The sequence below is a fragment of the Boleophthalmus pectinirostris genome, unplaced genomic scaffold (genome assembly GCF_026225935.1).
Source record: "Boleophthalmus pectinirostris isolate CB_2022bp ecotype Guang Dong unplaced genomic scaffold, ASM2622593v1 HiC_scaffold_8, whole genome shotgun sequence".
Classification (NCBI taxonomy): Eukaryota; Metazoa; Chordata; class Actinopteri; order Gobiiformes; family Gobiidae; genus Boleophthalmus; species Boleophthalmus pectinirostris.
In genome coordinates, this window is record NW_026571515.1 from 31,013,300 (window position 1) to 31,032,419 (window position 19,120).

The 19,120-nt window shown below is 41.7% G+C and overlaps 1 protein-coding gene across 1 annotated transcript in view; it reads right to left on the minus strand.

Moving 5' to 3' along the window:
• LOC110164789 (PDZ domain-containing protein 4-like) overlaps positions 1–19,120 on the minus strand; it is a 60,325-nt gene that overhangs the window by 5,782 nt on the left and 35,423 nt on the right. The window contains exons 7-11 of the mRNA XM_055165700.1: positions 4,634–4,941; positions 2,381–2,465; positions 2,203–2,301; positions 2,062–2,124; positions 1,179–1,280 (exon numbers count right to left, since the gene is read on the minus strand). Coding sequence (XP_055021675.1) covers positions 1,179–1,280; positions 2,062–2,124; positions 2,203–2,301; positions 2,381–2,465; positions 4,634–4,941 — 657 coding nt within the window. The remainder of the gene's footprint in view (positions 1–1,178; positions 1,281–2,061; positions 2,125–2,202; positions 2,302–2,380; positions 2,466–4,633; positions 4,942–19,120) is intronic.

Sequence of the window (19,120 nt, forward strand, 5' to 3'; positions counted from 1 at the left end):
ACTGCCTGCAGCCTCCAACTCTGAGTCAAAATCCAGTTGGATAGGCCCCATATGTTGCCTTAGCGATGTTAAATCAAATCGTGCTGTGAATCTTTGATCATATTCCACTCTGGAGATCTGTGATTTAGTGTTTTTTAGTGATAGGCAAATGTAAAGTAGCTGAAGTTATGTTCTGTATTTATAAACATGTAAAGTTAAAAATTTAATGCAGCTATTTTATGCAGCTTTTATTGCAACGTGTAATATGACTTGGAAACATACTTTCTTATTCAGAGTTGGCTTGCATCTCCAGAGATCTGACCTGTGTTTCCTGCTTGTCCTCATGGAGAATCAGAAGTTTAATGCCATACTGTGGAACATTAATGATTTATTATTTTCTGTCTATATAGTGTATAGCAAGATTGTGGACCTAATTCCCTAACAAAAATCAATTGAGCTATTCTTTTGAATATTGCACCTCACTGAATAATATTGGTCATTGTCATCCATATGAGAATTTGATACTACTTAAATTCTAGACCATGAACAGACCCTATTTGGCAGTCAGCAGTTATAGGAAGGATGTGCTGGTGTGCTCCAGTGCCCCCCCTATCTGTTGGAGGAAGAGTGACCTTGAGATGAATAAAGCTGGGGCCATGTTAGCTCGGTGAGTGGAGGCTCTATTTGTCTTGTCCTGCCTGCCCTCGTATCTGTGGTCTCATCATGTTTATACTCTCCCTCCCCTTTAACACCAGTGACTTTGCAGCAAACAGCAGATAAATGGTGAACCATACTCCCTCAGTGGGTTACAGAGTTAACAAATACTATGATTTGCAGGTGTTGCAGACATAATCACTTGTATTTTATAGTTTTTTTCAGGACCATCCCTAAAATTTTGTTATCAGTGTGCACCTTCTCCAAATGACAAGTTTCATTTGGTAAGTTTGATAGGTACCTTTACTTTTCCCATAGAGAAATTTGAGCGATTTAGTGATATGAAATGTAATTGAAAAGTAAGGTAAAAAGGTTTGCCCTTTTTACATTAATCCATACTACAGTAAATGTGCCCTACATCAATAATAACAAGAAATACAATTCATTTATAACCACATTCATACAGTTAGGATCACCTTAAAACATAAGTAAAACTGTAAGGTTTAGGTATAAACATACACACATTTAAAATACAACTGCCTCACCTCTATCTCGGGACGAGCAAGGAGCAGGGAGATATTGGTGCTGTCCTCTCTGGTGAGAATAGCCACGGCCTCCTCACGATCCTGGATGTCCACTCCATTTATCTGAAAGACGAGGGGAATTGCGCTAATGCCAGATAACAGAGGACCTTAAACCCTTTGCACTGAGGCCAGCTTCAATTAAATTACTTAATTTGTGAAAAGGTTGCTGCTTTAAAATGCAATTCTGTGGTTATTAAGCTCCAAAACTCTTGTTGAAATGTCACATTAGAAGTTGAAGGTTTTTTACTGTAGGGAACAAGAGGGATTAGCAGTGATTTTGAACAGTGTTGAAGTAAAGGTTATACAGGATTGGAGCATTACTCACCTGGACACAATGAAATGAAATGTTTCATAGTATTTTGATGTTACACATAGCTGCCTACTCAAGGTATAAAATAATCTGTTTTATAAAAAATTTGAAAAGTTATTAGTTATTATTATTATTCAGCTTTAGTTTTTAAGTTATCCATATATAGATGGACTTTTTATCCTTTCCATCACGCTGAGCCTCTCCTGTTTTAGTATATCCTGAAACAAGGAAACTTCTAGGGGACACTATATAACTTTTCTTGGTGAGGGTTCACCACCAGCTTATCTCCATGGATGATATAGCTTTGTCTAAGCAGAATGTTCCACAGTATGGTGTTACATCCTTCTAACTCCATAAAGATAATTCTATTCTACCAGGCCAAGTTATAGGCTAAATCAGATCTGTGGAGAGGCAATGCCAGATAAACATGTTTAATACCATCGAACGTTTTAATGGACCCTAACAGAAAAGTTACACAGTGCTTTATTATGCCCACCTTTTGCTATTCAATCAGTACAGAGTAATGATAACTACCTGTAGTATTCTATCTCCTTTGCGAATGCGTCCATCCATTGCAGCAATACTGTTGGGGTTAACCTTGAGGAAAAACAGTTAATTTTAACGAAGTACAGTTTAAAGTCTTTCAGTCTTGTTTTGTTAAGATGCTGTTTTCACCTCTCCCACATAAATGCCCAGGTCCTCCTCCTCATCTGTTCTGTAACAAACAGTCAGGCCAAGCTTGTCCTGTTGTCGTGATTTATACAACTCTACCTCCTGGAGAAATAACATGTACAGGAAACATGGTGAGTTTGTGGGCTTTAAAAACAAACAAAGTCATATTTAAGTGACTCACCTCATATTCCAGGTCATCCTGCCGGTCCACTTCATGTTGAGTGATGTCGAGGTAGTCCGCAGGGTCATAGTATTCTGGTTCAAATCTAAACAACAGAAAGTATGTAGTGGTCATACCAGCTTGTCAAAGCCTGAACTCTTCAGATATTAGAAGCTAAGCTGATGGGCAGGGCCTGGTTAGGACTTTGATGGGAGACCACTGGGAACATCAGGTGCCACAGTGGGTGCCAGGGGCAAAAACTGCCTTATGACACGATAACAGTTCTGGCTACATTGGCTAGTAAGAAAGTGGAGTATGTGTGAGTGTTGAATAGAATAGAATAGAATCAAATTTATTTGTCATTCCAGTATAAAAAATACACAGAAACGAAACAATGCACTCAGGTCCAGGTCAACAGCAGCACAGATAACAATAAGAACAAATAGTTATAATAAGAATAAAATAGTTAAAAATATTGTATGTCAACCCGCCCCCATTTTCTAAAGTGCGTTCCAAGTCAGTGCTGTTTTGTAGTGTTTTTTCTGACAGAATTAATCTGTCTCACGGCATCAGGATAAAAACTGTTCCGTAAGTCTCGTGGTCCTGGCCTGTAGGTGGCGCAATCTTCTGCCTGATGGGAGAGCTGTAAAAAGTTCATGTGCTGGATGGGTGGAGTCTTCCATGATGCTGTGGGCTTTTGTCCTGCACCTGCTGATGTAAATATCTTCAATGCAGGGTAGGCTACAGCCGCAGATGTGCTCCACAGCTCTAACTATCCTCTGCAGAGCTTTCCTCTCTGCCTTGGTGCTGCTGCTGAACCACACAGTCATGTTGGTGGTGAGGATGCTCTCCACCGCACACCTGTAAAAGGCCTTCAGGACAGAGGGGCCCACACCTGCTTTTTTTAGGCGCCTAAGAAAGTATAGGCGTTGGTGTCCCTTTTTCACAATGCAACTGGTGTTATTAGACCAGCTGAGACTATTCATGTTTTGGACTCCCAGGTATTTAAGACAGGAAACAATCTCCACCGCATCTCCATTGATGTACAGAGGAGAGGGGGCATTAGGTTTCCTGCGGAAATCAACAATCATCTCCTTTGTTTTCTTTATATTGATGCACAGATTGTTGGTTTTGCACCAAGCCTCCAGCTGACAGACCTCCCTCCTGTAATTGGACTCATCGTTGTTCATGATGAGCCCCACCACTGCTGTGTCATCAGCAAACTTCACTATATGATTGAAAGAATAGTGATCGACACAGTCGTAAGTGAGCAGTGTATACAGAAGGGGGCTTAAAACACAGCCCTGGGGTGAGCCAGTGCTGATGCAGATGGAGGAAGATGTGATGTTGTGGATCTTTACAGCTTGTGACCTGTTGGTGAGGAAATCCAAAATCCAGTTGCACAGTGTCCTGCTTAAGCCCAGGAGAATGAGTTTGTCTACCAGTATCTGTGGGATTATGGTGTTAAAAGCAGAACTGAAATCCAAAAAAGGAGTCTAACATAAGAATCCCTTTTTTCAAGATGAGTTAGAGCTATGTGAACCAGTCCAGATATAGCATCAGCTGTAGAACGATTTTCACGATAGGCATACTGATGTATGTCCTCAGCCACGTTTATGGACCTCCTTATTTCTGTCATAACCATAACCAGCCTTTCAAAACATTTCATAATAGTCAAAGTCAAAGCCACAGGACGGTAATCATTCAAGGTTGACACTGTGCTGCACTTTGGGATAGGTATGATGGTAGCTGTCTTGAAGCACTTTGGCACTACTTGCTGTCTTAAGGAGGTGTTAAAAATGTCAGTTAGTACCTCAGAGAGTTCATGGTGGTGGTCGGAGAGGCTGATAGCGCAGACTGGCAGCCTTGCTTCCATCAGTCTGCCCCAGTGCAGCTGTGGCTACAATAGTAGCTTGCCGCCACTGAGTGTGGAGTGAATGAACAACGAACTGTAAAGCACTTTGGGTGTCTTGAAATGCGCTGTATAATTCTATGAATAATAATATTAATAATATAATAATATTTTTATTCAAACACAGTACCAAGAGAGTATTTTTGAATATTTGTAATAAGCTCAGTGTGCATTTTATCGGTTAGCAACATTTTAATGTAAAAAGCTGATACACCATACTCTTAATAGGTATAACAATTCATTTAGCATTTTTGTACTGTATATCTTTCCATCCCCAGTAACAGTAACAACAAGTACTACATGCTGAAAATATCAATATAAATATGTTGAGTAACAGGAAAGCACATATTGTATTCACTCACAGGTCATTGAGCAGATAGGGGTCCAGGAGAGGTGGGAGGGGTGGAGACGGGGGAGGGTGAGGAGGGGGCGGAGCTCCACAGGGATGCTGGCCCCGCCCCAGAGTCATCATGTGCTGGAAGCTGATGTCTGTTTGGGTACAGCTGTCCACACAATCAGCCATACCCATGGTCACCGGGCCCAGGACCCTGGGGGAAGGTGCCAGACCGGCCCGTCTGCGAGGGCCCCTCCTCAGGATGTGGGCCAGAGTAGGATCCCTCAGCTCCAGGGTGGGGTCTCTGGACAGACGGGACAGCTCCTTACCACGCACCTGCCAATATGGAGCTGCAGATTAGACTGGGGGCAGGAAAAGGCAAGTATAAACAATATAATATAAAGGGATCTATCAAAAAAACAAGTGAAAATAAAAGCCGCTCATGGCAACAATGGCCCTCACCCTGGTGTGCACGCTCCTCCCACGTGACTGCCCAGCATGCTATTGTCCCTTCCCAGCAACTGCCTAGGTCCACAGATCCTCCATCAGAAAAATTACACTGTGCACCTTTAAATGTTTCTTTTTTGGAATCTTTGCACTCCTGTTGGTTAGCTGTGAAAATGCACCATGTCTGTAATATTTTTTTTTTTTGCTTGTAGTTATTCATAGAATCTGATAATCTGATAAAGCTGGCGTTTCATGTCTATAGTAGGATGTGTGGGGGTTATCATAAAAAAAAGATAATTTTTGTGACCCTATGCCTCTGCATGTGACATGTCAAATGCTTGCTCATTTGGACAAAAAAAAAACAAGGACTAGAAGCATTTAACAAACATGCAGTCAAAACTGTGGTGAACTTTTGATCCAATATGGCCAACTTTCTGTTCATCATAGGAGTATGTGCCAATTCAACATTTGGCTTGTCTTATTGTTCACTATCACTCTTCTGAATTTCATTTGCCTATGCCAAACTTTGCTTATCCCCACTCCGATTGGGGTCCACTTCTAGGTGGCGCTGTTGAGTCACTTTGGGCATTGTCGTGATGTCCATTTTATCAAATTTTTCACCGGACCAGTCAATCCCATACCCGGTTTGGGGACTTCAGTGTTTAGGCCCTCAAAATAAATCCCAATTATTTGCAAGGAAAAATAATAACAGAGAAGAAGCAATGAGTGAAGACCAATGGCCCTCACCAGTTACTTTGTTACTGGCTTGGGCAAGTGATAAGGTATATATCATTGTCCCCATAGGGAAATTTGTCCAGGGCAACTTATCAAGAGCAGTGGGTGCAGTAGTGACATGGTCGGGAACCCATCTCCAGATTTGAAACTAGGTTTGGTCATGACGACTTAAGCTGGAGGATTTTACCAAGTGCATGGTTTGGGTCGATGAGGGAAACCAAAATGCCTGGAGGGAATTCACCCAGACATGCAAATTTTGCATTGGTGTTCAAGATATTCTAGCTACAAGCCACTCTGCTACAGTGCATGAAGCATTAATTATGTTAGGAAATATCATATACCGAGGTATAGTGTTTGCCAAGCTGATGAAGAGGCATCAAACATCAAAGCAAGAGAAGTAAAGACTACAGCTACAGAGTGCATAAACACACAGTACAGTGACAGTGAGGGGAAACATTCAGCAGATTTCAGATGTATCGATCTGTCTCAGAGCAGAACATAGATGTACAGAAGAGCAGGACAGGGAGTAACGGAGCAGAAACAGTTAAACAGAGACCTAAGAGCACAGTGTATCTGAGGGGACCCTTCAGTGGAGAGAGTACTACTAGTTTTGTGAGGGTTTCTTCCTGTCCCTCCTACCCCTCCCTTCCCTGTTCTTTCCCTGCTCCCTCTTCCCTTCTCTCACCTTATTTGGTTTTTCCTGGGCGGGTCCCCAAATCATCTCACCTGCTGAGCTCCACTCCTGATCCTCGTCAGTAATCATCTCCGGCAATAAAAGACCTGCTGACCTGCTCTCCAGTGCCAGATCGTTCCGTCAACCAAGGTGTGAACTACTCAGGCTTTTTGTGTTTTTGAGCATTTTGAAGGTTTTTTGACTCTTATCTGTTTACTTTTGTCCGTTCCCAGTTCAACCGTTTTGGAGCCAGCCTCATCCCATTACCACATGTTCCGCAAGCCTCTGGTCAGCCTCTTCACCATTGCACTTCAGCCAACCTGGACCCGTCCTACCTCCCCTGGAATCTATACCCCTGCCCACGACTATTTTCGTTAATAAATACTTTTGTTACTGCATATTTGGGTCTGACCAGTGATTCTTAACAGAACGATCTGGCCAAACAATGGACCCAGCAGAACCCAACGAGTTGGAGAAGATCGTTGCCACCCAAGGAAATCTACTTGGCCAGCACCACAAGTCACTACAGGATCTCATGGAATCAAATCAAAATATCGGACTCCAAGTCTCAAACTTAACCAGGTTGGTGAAGCACCTTTCAAATCAACTCTCATCCCAGAATCTCTCTCAACCCAGTAACCCCACTTCCATTGCTGCCTCTGCTGCTGCCCCTGCTGGTGCCTCCGCTGTACACCCCTCCCGTGAAACTCCAGTTCCTCATCCTGAGCCATACAGTGGGGACCTGGGTAAAACTAAAGGTTTTCTCTTGCAGTGTATGACTGTTTTTACTTGCCAGCCTTTGACATTTTCAACTGACCATTCCAAGGTAGCATTTATTACGGGGTTGTTGCGTGGAAGAGCCCTTGACTGGTCCGAGGCTATGTTGGGTGGCAGGGGCGTGGAAAGTGTCAGTTATTCAGAATTTTTTGCGGACTTTAAGGGTTTTTGCTCACCCAGATTGTGAGACGAATGCTGCTAAGGGGCTTCTAGATCTCCACCAGGGAAATAAGAGTGTGGCAGACTACTCCATTCAGTTCCGAATCTGGGTGGAATGACACAGCTTTAAAGGGAGTTTTCTGGCGGGGATTAACTGACACACTAAAGGATGAACTATCAGTCCGTGATGACCCTGTCTCTCTGGAGGAACTTATCTCTCTCTCGCTATTCGTATCGACAACAGGCTGCGCGAGCGAAGGCGAGAGAATTCCTCGCCCTACATCCTCCTCACCTCCAGCCCGAATTCAGACTGTCGATAATGTTCCTGCTCTGCCCCCCGCTCCTCCATCCCGAGGGTCCTATGCAAATGGGCCGGGCCAAGTTGATTGTTCAGGAGCGGTCACGGAGAATTCGAGCTGGCGAGTGCTTGTACTGCGGTCAAGGTGGTCATTTTCTCATTCAGTGTCCTGTCCGTCCAAAAGAGCCCGCTCATCAGTAATGGGGGTACTGATGGGCGAGGTTTCTAAAATCCCCACTGACCAACCCAGACTCCTGTTACCTGCAACCCTGTGTCTCAATACCCAGTCACTTCCCCTTCAAGCACTACTGGACTCCGGGGCAGAGCAAAACTTCATGGACTCTGATTTGATTTTGCAGGCGGGGATCTCCACTGAACCTCTTCCAGAGCCTATTCAGGTCAGTGCTTTGAATGGTACTGTTCTAGCTAAAATTACTCACCACACTGTTCCTCTCCATTTAATTCTGTCTGGCAACCATCACGAAGAGACACGTTTCTTTGTTTTCTCTGCTCCTCTGACTCCGTTAGTTTTGGGCTACTCTTGGCTAAAGATTCATAATCCTGTAATTGACTGGTCTCTCAATAAGATTGTTAGCTGGAGCTCATTTTGTCACCAGTCTTGTTTGCAGTCAGCTCTCCCTCTGTCAGAAGAGACGAAATCCAAACTACCTATGTCAACTCCGGATTTAACCTCAGTTCCACCAGAGTACCATGACTTGGGGGAGGTCTTCAGTAAGGAGAAAGCGCTATCCTTACCACCACACAGGCCCTATGACTGTGCCATAGACCTTCTTCCTGGAGCTCATCTTCCACCTGCTCGCCTGTACAACCTGTCCCGACCAGAAAGAGAGGCCATGGAGACTTGCATCAGAGACTCTAGCTGCCGGCATTATTCGTCCATCTTCGTCTCCTGTGGGGGCCGGTTTCTTCTTTGTTGCTAAGAAAGACCAGACCTTACCTCCATGTATTGATTACAGAGGTTTGAACAATGTAACTGTTAAGAACAAATATCCCTTGCCTCTCATCTCTTCTGCTTTTGAACCATTGCAGGGTGCCACTATTTTCACAAAACTGGATTTACGAAATGCTTACCATCTTGTCCACATCAGAGAAGGGGATGAATGGAAAACTGCATTCAACACACCTCTGGGGCACTTTGAATACTGTGTCATGCCATTTGGACTCACAAACGCACCTGCTGTGTTTCAAGGCCCTGGTAAATGATGTCCTTCGGGACTTTTTAAATCGCTTTGTTTTTTGTGTACCTGGACGATATTCTAATTTATTCCAGAGACCCATCCGAACATCGCCAACATGTCCGTCTTGTCCTGCAAAGGCTTCTGGAGAACAAACTGTTTGTGAAAAGTGAGAAATGTGAATTCCATGCCAGTTCTGTGTCTTTTCTGGGTTTCATAATTGAAACTGGACAAGTCAAAGCAGACCCAAAGAAGATCCAGGCTGTCTCTGAATGGCCACCTCCCTGTAATCGAAAACAACTACAGAGGTTCCTCGGCTTTGCTAACTTTTACAGGAGGTTCATTCGGGATTACAGCAAGGTCGCACTTCCTCTCACCCGTCCAACCTCCTCTAAGCTTCCATTCCAATGGACTCCTGCATTCAACAAGCTTAAAAAACTATTCACAACAGCTCCAGTCCTGATTCACCCTGACCCCTCTAAGCAGTTTATTGTTGAGGCTGATGCCTCAGATGTGGGGGTTGGGGCTGTTCTCTCCCAGCGCTCTGACTCAGATTCTCGTCTTCACCCCTGTGCTTTCTTTTCCAGGTGGCGTGCCCCCGCTGAGTGTAACTATGATGTGGGCAACAGAGAACTCCTGGCTGTTAAACTCGCCCTTGAGGAATGGAGGCACTGGCTGGAAGGAGCAGAGCAACGTAGTATGGACAGACCACAAGAACCTAGCCTACATCCAGTCCGCTAAGAGGCTAAACTCACGCCAGGCCAGGTGGGCTTTGTTCTTCGGGAGATTCAAGTTCACTATTACGTACCGCCCTGGTTTCAAAAATGTTAAGCCTGATGCACTGTCTCGCCAGTTTGACCCGTCTGAACACTCTGATCCTGAAACCATTCTTCCCGTTAATTGCGTTCTTGGAGCTCTCTGTTGGTAGGTTGAAGCCAATGTGAGAAAGGCGCAGGAGGTCGAGCCCGATCCGGGAGGTGGACCACCCAAGACTCTTTGTTCCGTCTGCTGTACGCAGTGAGGTCTTGCAGTGGTCCCATAACTCCTCCTTTGCCTGTCATCCTGGGGTGAAGCGCACCTTGTCAAGCCTCAGGCGTCATTTTTGGTGGCCATCTATGGACGCTGATACTCGAAGTTTTGTGTCTGCCTGCTCTGTATGTTCCCAGAATAAATCGTCTCACACACCCCCTTCTGGTCACCTCAGGCCTCTACCTATTGCCAATCGTCTCTGGTCACACATCGCAGTGGATTTTGTAACTGGTCTATGTAGTAATATGTGGGTAGGAACTTATGTTGTGTGTTATATGTTCCTGGGTGGAGGACAATAAAGTTGGAGATTATGGTTCCGTCTTGACTGGAACACATGGATCTATTAAAATAACTGGATACAGTATTGCTAGCTTGTAGCTGCCTCCAGTTGACGTAGTGGTCACTCACTGGAACTTCAGCAGAAAAAGTCCCGTGGGTCGAGACAAGATTTTTATCATAGAGCGCAATATAATCACAAACTGCTCGTGTTCGTCTGACAGGTCACCTACAGCTTTCAAAATTATCGGATTTGTTGGCGATTTTTACCTATTTTTAGATCATAAACTTTTTCTCGCTCAAAATCCTTGAGTTGTCTTAAAAAAAACGCTTTATAATCGTTAGCTTTGGCTACGCACTGCTCCGCTCTAGTTCCTCTCGCTCTGATTGGTCAAAGCGATCACGTGATACACGATCCCGCGCTCCGTGCGTGTGGTCGCATGCATTCGCGTGTGCCCGTGGGAGAAAAGAGCACTACAGCGCATGCTCGGTCGGCCCACGGCCACCGGAAGTACCTAGCCATGCTAGGCTAAGCTGGGATCATGCGCCATTGAGCTCAGCCCATTGACTTGAATGGACGGCCATTTTGGAACCTGGGGGCTTGACTGGAACACGGTCTGTCTCGTCTTTATTATGAACCCTTAAATCTAGAACATGGTGTCAGAAGTGCTGCTAATGATTTACTCTTTGGGGAGAAGAGTCTAAAATACGAGCGGGATTTGCCGACGGAGAAGATCCGAATAGTAAAAGAAAAAAAATTAACGCAGCAGCAGCGGCTTGCAACTCAATGGTTGGCGGGAGCTAACGGTAATTAGCAACTCATTGCCCTGTAAAAAAAAAAAAGGCATTCAAGATGGCACAGTATCAAAAAAAAAAAAAGATGGCACAGTATCAGGTAAAGCCGCCGGAAAAGTTTTCATTCAAAGCAGAAGATTGGACCAAGTGGATAAAACGCTTTGACAGATTCCGGATCGCGTCAGGTCTAGAGACACAAGCTGAGGAAAATCAAGTAAACGCACTGATTTACAGGATGGGGGAAGAAGCTGAGGATATTTTAGTCTCCCTACATCTCAGTCCAGAACAAGCAAGTGAGTACGAGACAGTTAAACAAAAGCTCGAGGCTCACTTTGTAGCTCGCAGAAATGTAATTTTTGAAAGAGCTAAGTTTAATCAGCGGCAGCAAGAAAATGGGCGAGTCGGCCGACAGCTTTATCACTGCGCTGCATTATTTAGCTGAGCACTGTGGATACGGCTTACTACATGACGAGATGGTCAGAGACAGGCTTGTGGTCGGACTCAGAGACACACACGTTTATCAGAACAGTTGCAAATGGATCCAGAACTGACACTCGAAAAAGCAGTAACCAAAGTAAAACAAAGTGAACTGGTAAAGAAACAACAGGAGATGTTAAAAAACTAACTTCAAAGGAGAAGTTGTTAACGCTCAACTCGACAGTGTGCGCTCAAGGCCACAAGGGGGCGTCAGAGTCAAACCACATAAATGGCAGCCCAAACAGACGTTTAAAAAAAAGCCAAACCCTGCTCAAGGTGCGGGTGACATTAAAGGACACGCATTTCAGCAATGTCCAGCAAAAGATGCCACATGCAATAGCTGCAAAAAGAAAGGACATTTTGCTAGGGTGTGCAAGTCCAAGAAAATGAATGAGGTAAATGTGGCTTTAGTAACAGAGGATTCATCATCTGATGAGATCGCATTTTTGGGCTCATTATCCAGTGACTCTACGAGCAGCCCGTGGATGACAGAAATAAAAATGGACAAAAGAAATGCAGTGTTCAAAATTGACACTGGTGCGGATGTAACAGCAGTCGCCATCACACATGTATGAAGAGAGGACAGTTCAGTGAACTGGTGAGAACCAGAAAGGTGCTGATGGGGCCCGGCAGATCGCCACTAAAAGTCAAAGGCAAGTTTACTGCTACACTCAAGAGAAAAGACAAACACATAATAGAGGACATTTATGTGGTTGAGGGACTAAACATACCCTTACTGAGTAGGCAAGCAGCCATCGAGACAAATGCATGGATAAGTTTCCAAGTTGCTTAGACAGTAAACCTTTGATTGCTATGTTTTAGATGGTAAAATGCAGATGTTATTGATTTTATGTGACTGTTAAATTCAAGTCTGAGTCATTATTACCTAGATTTCTTGCTGAAATTTAGAGCGAGAGACTGAGGTGACTGCTGACACTGTCCCTTTGTTTCTGTGGACCAAACACTATGATCTTAGTCTTGTCAGAGTTTAGCTGGAGAAAGTTGTTTTGCATCCACACACTGATCTGTTGGATGCAGTGACCAAGTGAGTCCACTGGTCCATAGTCTCCTGCTGCCAGAGAGACGTAGATCTGAGTGTCATCTGCATAATTGTGGTACGACACGTTATTGCTGCTTATTAACTGGCCTAATGGCAGCATGTAGAGATTGAACAACAGGGGGCCCAGGATTGACCCCTGAAGGCACCCCACAGGTCAGGGCCATGTCATCTGAGACACAGTTTCCAATTTCAACAAAATACTTCTGTCTTCTAGATAGGACTTGAACCAGTTTTAGTTACAGTACCAGAAGATGCCCACACCAGTCCTCTAGTCTCTGTAAGAGGATCCCATGATCGACAGTGTCAAAAGCAGCACTCAGATCTAACAGGATCAAGACTGAGACTTTGCCTGCATCAGTGTTCAGGCGGATGTCATTTGTCACCTTGATAAGAGCAGTCTCAGTGCTGTGGTGGGCTTCAAAACCTGACTGGAAAACATCAAAGGAGTTGTTCATTTGAGAAAGTTCGTAAGCTGTTGGTAAACAGCTTTTTCAAGGACTTTGCCAAAAAACGGCAGATTTGAGATGGGTCGGAATTTGTTAGTACTGGCATCAAGACTGCTCTTCTTTAGGAACAATGCCACAGTTTTCAATGCGTTTAATGTTAGATTGAAGTGAAAAATGTAAAAAGTAAATGTTGAGGACAGACTTTATTTATGGGTAACATGTAGGCCAAGTAGATTCAGACTGGTAACGATCTCTAAGTGTATGTTTTTGTACACAGGAACCATTCAACTAAATAACTTGAAGGGTAATTTGAAAACAATTTGCCCCTTAGAAAAGATTATTTTTTAAATGCAAGACCCACAAGAAACAAAACACCTAAATGCCATTAATCACAAAAATAGAATGAGATTAAGGCAAAAATTACAACTACTTAGCACTTAACCATTTCATGACATACCGTCATCTTTCCATTGTGGCCTTTAGGAGTTGGGGATGCATGTGAACCAGCAGCAAGACACTCACCCTAAAGAAAATACAAAAAAAGAATGTAGGTCATTCCACGCCATTTCACCAAATGGCTCATGCACTTCGATCTCAAAAATGTTTGAAAAAAATACCAAATAGTCCCTTACTATCATGTACCAACCCTGTGAAGTTTTAGTGATTTTCGATCACTCCTTTTCAAGTTACAGCTCATTTAGTGAGGGGAGTATGTGTCAATTTACGGGTCCAAATCACATTATTTTTTTCTTGGCCGTTTTCACAGGTCGATATCTCTGTAAGTATCACACATAGAGGGCTGAAATTTTGTAGGCTTGTAGTCCTCTACTCTGTGTTCAAATAACATCTATCAAAAGTTTGGTATTGGAGTTTTTTTTATTTTTAAGTTCATATAAAATGACAATGTGTTGAGATACTAAACCTCCCATAGATGTTTTTTGAACATACATTTATTTCAATAGAGCTGATGTTGAGGTCTTACTGAAGTGTAATATCCTTTACTCACTGTAGGGGGCTGTGTCTTACTGTATATGTTTTTCAGACTATGACGCTCCATTGTCTGAATCTGGGGAGTACACACCAAAGTACCATCTGCTCAGGGATCTTCTTTCTCGCTATAGTAGTAAGTCAAAATACAAACAAAATAGATATAAAATTAAGATGCACCGTGTAACTTTTCTGTTGGAGTGCCTGCCATCTGCTCGAGTACGTGGAGATGTTATGCTTTTTCATAACCCTATTTTGTAACCCTATTTTGATTTAAAAAAAACAACAACACAAAACGAATTACAGGTGTTTCTATTGCTCAAAAAGATCTTGAACAACATGCATTCATACTGTGAGCGGGTTCACCTCTCCACAGCACTGACTTGTAAATTGGCCTGTCAGTTTTACCTGCTCGTCTCTGTGAAAATGAAAAAGCTTGCCATACTCTTCATTCTAGGCACACCAATAATGACTGAGATATAGAGACAAAGAGGTGGCACAAAAGAAATGTTACATTACACCTTTAATACATTTTTTTATTTGCTCAAAACCAGATTCCGTAACTTGGCCTGTTCGTGTCACCTGCTTGTCTCCATGGACATAAATTGCATTAATCCTATACTGTGGAACATTCCAAGCAACACGTTAACATCTCCATAGGGACAAGCACTAAAACATTACATAGTGTATAGGGATGTAACAATATCCAAATCTCTCGGTACAATTATAATCTTATAATCATACAATAATTATCATGATGTGCATCTCACGGTACGATATTTACTGCGATATTTTGAAGAGGCTAATCTAATTGCTTTAAAAATACCTTGGCAAGATTTTGGTGTGGATTATTTTCCATCATAATCCCAAGAATTCAAGTAAAAATCATATCTCTTCATGTTGTTTGCACTGAAATTAATCATGGGATATGTAGTTCCCTATGTTTATAAGCTGTTGCTACTATAAAACAATGCATTTAAGCAAAGGAACTTGTAAGTCGATATATTGTGACAGCCCACGATATTATTGTGAGACGTCTGACAATATGATATCACGATATTTCAGTTATTGTTACATCCCTAATAGTGTACCTTCAGCGGTATTTTCAGCAGTTACTTATGTGACTCTTTGAGCAGATGGAGAGCCTTTCCCAGACATGCCCACCTTACATTACAGAGAGGCATATGAACCTGCCATTATGTACCAGCACCTGTCGCTATGGGATGCTCTGAGCTTCACTGAAGGGGTAGAGTGATTTATGCTGTTTGTACAGTTTGTCTAGGAGGAATAATAAAGTTTAATTTCATTTTGTCTAAAGCCGTTCAAGTCACACAAGCCAGTAAGCATGGAGAACCTCCCAGTGAACAGTGACAGTGGACAGGCGTTTGGCTACACTCTGTATGAAACCACTATAACGACTGGGGGAGTACTGAAATCTGCAGATAATGTACGGGACAGGGCCCTGGTAAGTCTTCTGTCTTTACTGTATTATGTATCTATTGCTCTTTTGACTGTTAATTTTTGTTGTGTAAAGCTTCTTTGAGTGTCCAGAAAAGCGCTATATAAATAAAATCTATGTATGTATGTGTATGTATTATTAGACTTTGACTTCGACAAACTTTATTGATCTACAAGGGACATTACTTGGACACAGTAGCTCACACATCACAATATATTATAATAACAAAGAGTAAAATATAAAATGATAATAATAAATTCTAAAAAAAGGAGCAAAAAAGATAGCAAGAGACTGGTGTTAAATAAGGCATAATTGTATAAAATATATATGTGCTGTGAGTTTTGGAATTTATGCAGAAATTTTGACTAAAAGCTATTGAAAAAAAAAAACTGTAACGTGACGGTGACTGTGTGCTGGGATCAGTTTTGATTCTCTAACACAGGGGTCTCCAACCTTTTTCCTCCTGTGAGCTGCCTTTACAAAAAGAAAATACCAGAGAGTTTCTCATTTTAGCAATCCCAAGAAATTCAATATATAATCATGGAAAGCCTTAGGTGGGATACAGTTAGATGCCTATAAAACATAAACCATTATACATTTATTTGCACACAAAGTTACACATCAAAATGACAAATTTATAAAGGTAGTTAATCAAATTTTAGTTAGCACAGTACATATAATTTAGCAATCCCTTGGTGAGCTACTTGGAAGGGGGTGGAGAGCTACAAGTTGGAGAAAGAAGTGTATTTATGTATGTAACCTTTATTTAGGCAGATTGATTGAGAACCAATTCTCATTTACAATCTAATCAAAACACGACAGTGATGAATGTAAATTGAGCCCATTCAAACGTGTCTATTAACTAATGGAGAATCTAATCATGAAATATGAGGTCTATTTCAAATATGAGTGATTAATATACTGTTTGTAGTTCAGACAGTCGTGTATTTATTCAGATTTTCTTTCCAGGTATTTGTGGACAAAATCTACATTGGTCTTTTCAAGCGTCAAACTCAGGAGCTAGCAGTTTCTGATGGGCAGGTATGAAATCAAAACTTTCTATTCATTCTATTCTGTTTTAATTCGGATGTAAAATTCACAATGCAGGGCAAAAGAACTCTGAGTTTATTGGTGGAAAACTGTGGACGCGTTCACAAGGGTAGGGACCTGGATAAACAACATAAAGGTGATGGACAGACATTATGCAGTGTATTGTTACTGATATTAAATCAAGCCTGTGAAGCTGTGAGTCAACATTGATTTGTGTTTCTTCCAGGTCTAGTGGGGGATATTTTATTAAACAATATTCCCTTGAGGGACTTCACAATATACAGCCTGGATATGAAGCCCGCTTTTATTGATAGGTTTGGGCAGTTTATTGCTTTCAGAATGAGCTAGATCGCGTTTATTTATTTGTGATGGTTTTGATTGCTTTGTTTCAGTCTCAATCAGGCGCCATGGAAAACTCTTTCTAAAAATCCCAGCTTCCCGGGATTTTTCATGGGGAAACTCTTTGCGTACGGATATCCAAGTGACACTTTTGTGAAATTAACGGTAAGTCATATAAAAGCATGAAGAAAGACTTAAAGGTGCATTGTGTAACTTTTCTGGAAAGTCCGACAAATGCTTTTCTCCATGGAAATGTAATTGCTTTGTCTTCATGGAGACCAATGTAGACCAAGCGACAGGTCAGATCTGTGGATAGGCAGTCCCACTCACAGTGAAAATTCCAGTTTTTCTAGGTATTTTTGAGCTGTAAAACTGTTTAATGTCATACTGGGGAACATTCTAGGCAGAGCAATGACATATCCATAGAAACAAGCAGGTGACAAACCCCCAGCCTGTTTTTTTTCCAATTAAAAAAATACAATATTTAGTCTGAAACCCATGGACATCAGCAGGATAGATATTAGAATTACCTTTTGTGTATTATCAGTAAAAGATAATAATTGTCTTTTGCGGTCTATGATATGACATCAGTAAGAAGAATGTAACTCTAATCTGTATAATTATGTATTTTCAGGGCTGGGAAAAGGGAGTGGTGTTTGTCAATGGGCTGAATCTTGGCCGTTATTGGTCGATTGGTCCCCAGCAGGCTCTTTATCTCCCAGGGCCCTTTCTCAACAGCGGAATCAACCAGGTAACCAGCTGAAAGCAACCAAAACTAGTACAATAAGGCTGCACTTGCACAATCAAACACAATCAACAACATCAAAATTGGGACTAAAACTGGGAATAAACCTGGAACTAAGCCTGTACTAGACCAGGACGAAACCCAAATCAGGACTAAACCAGGACCCTTTTATTGTATTGTGTATGGTATGACAACAAGATTTCTCTAACCTCAATTTGAATGGACACAATTAGCTAAATTAGCAAACAAAACCTCCACTAACAATAAAATCTCCTATCTTATCCTGCGTGAAACTACTAACTCTGTAGTTTAGACACAAACATGTTCTGAAATGTGATTCTTGTATTACTTTATCAGTTTATTTTTCAGTCTTTTTGTCAATTCCGCTGGAGGTGTTTAAAACATGAAAAATGTAAAACGCAGACAGATTCCAATGAGATATTTTCCCCACATTGTTCAGCTCTAGTGCATGACTTTGATGAAATGTGTTTATTTATTTATATTTCATTTCATTTTGAAGGTGATTGTGTTTGAAGAGCAAGAAAGTGACTACAAGGTGCAGTTTGAGGACACCCCTGATCTGGGCATGGCAGCGGAAATCCAATGAACTTCACACCGTTAAAAGACAGGCAGCTTTATTCATTTCGGACAAATTTTATATTTACATACATTTACACACATTTACATACAGTACCTGCAGTTACTCCAATACCATTCCCTGTTGTGGATCTATCTCACGATAAAGCTACACTATGTAACATTTACCTTAATAATCAGAAAACCATAATCTGAAATTCTTTTGTCTTATTTATTCATATTTTACTGGGATAAAAAATATGGAAAAGTTTGGTTATTTCTCATGTAACCTGACTGTATATATTTAGGCTTACTGATATTTAGGCTTATTACTTGAGTTTGTATCTGAATTTCCAATATACTGTCTCCTAACTTTTCTGGTGGAGGCTCTCTGCTTTAACTGGAATACTCCACTCTATGGCAACAAAAAGCAATGTTATAGTTCAGGGGTTTCAATTATAAAGTGGGCGTATGTACAAAAATGTTACTCACACAATTTTTCATGTTAAATTTGCAATCTAGAAAATGTGAACTTAAAGGTGCACTGCACAACTTTTCTTGAGGAGAGTCCACTACCTGTTTGTCTCCATGGAGATGTTAGTGTTTTACCTGGAATGTTCCACGGTATTACATTAATCATATCCATCTAGCATTTATTCATTGCAGGTGTTTCTGTTGTTCAAAAATACAATAATTCCTTTTGTGAATAGGGACGGCTCTCCACAGATCTAAACTGTAATGTAGTCCAGTAACCTCCCTCTTGAAAGGCAGGTTTCAAGTTTAAGTTTAAAAAGTTTATTGTCAATTCTTCATATGAAAAATATATAAAGAATTTAAATTGTGTTTCTCACTTCCATGTGTATAAATAAATAATACAGTTTAAATAGGCTTAATCTAAACTGTGGAACATTTGTAGACAAAGCAATAACATTTCCATGGAGACAAGCAGGTTGCGGATCGTCCACTAGAAAAGTCACACAATGCACCTTAA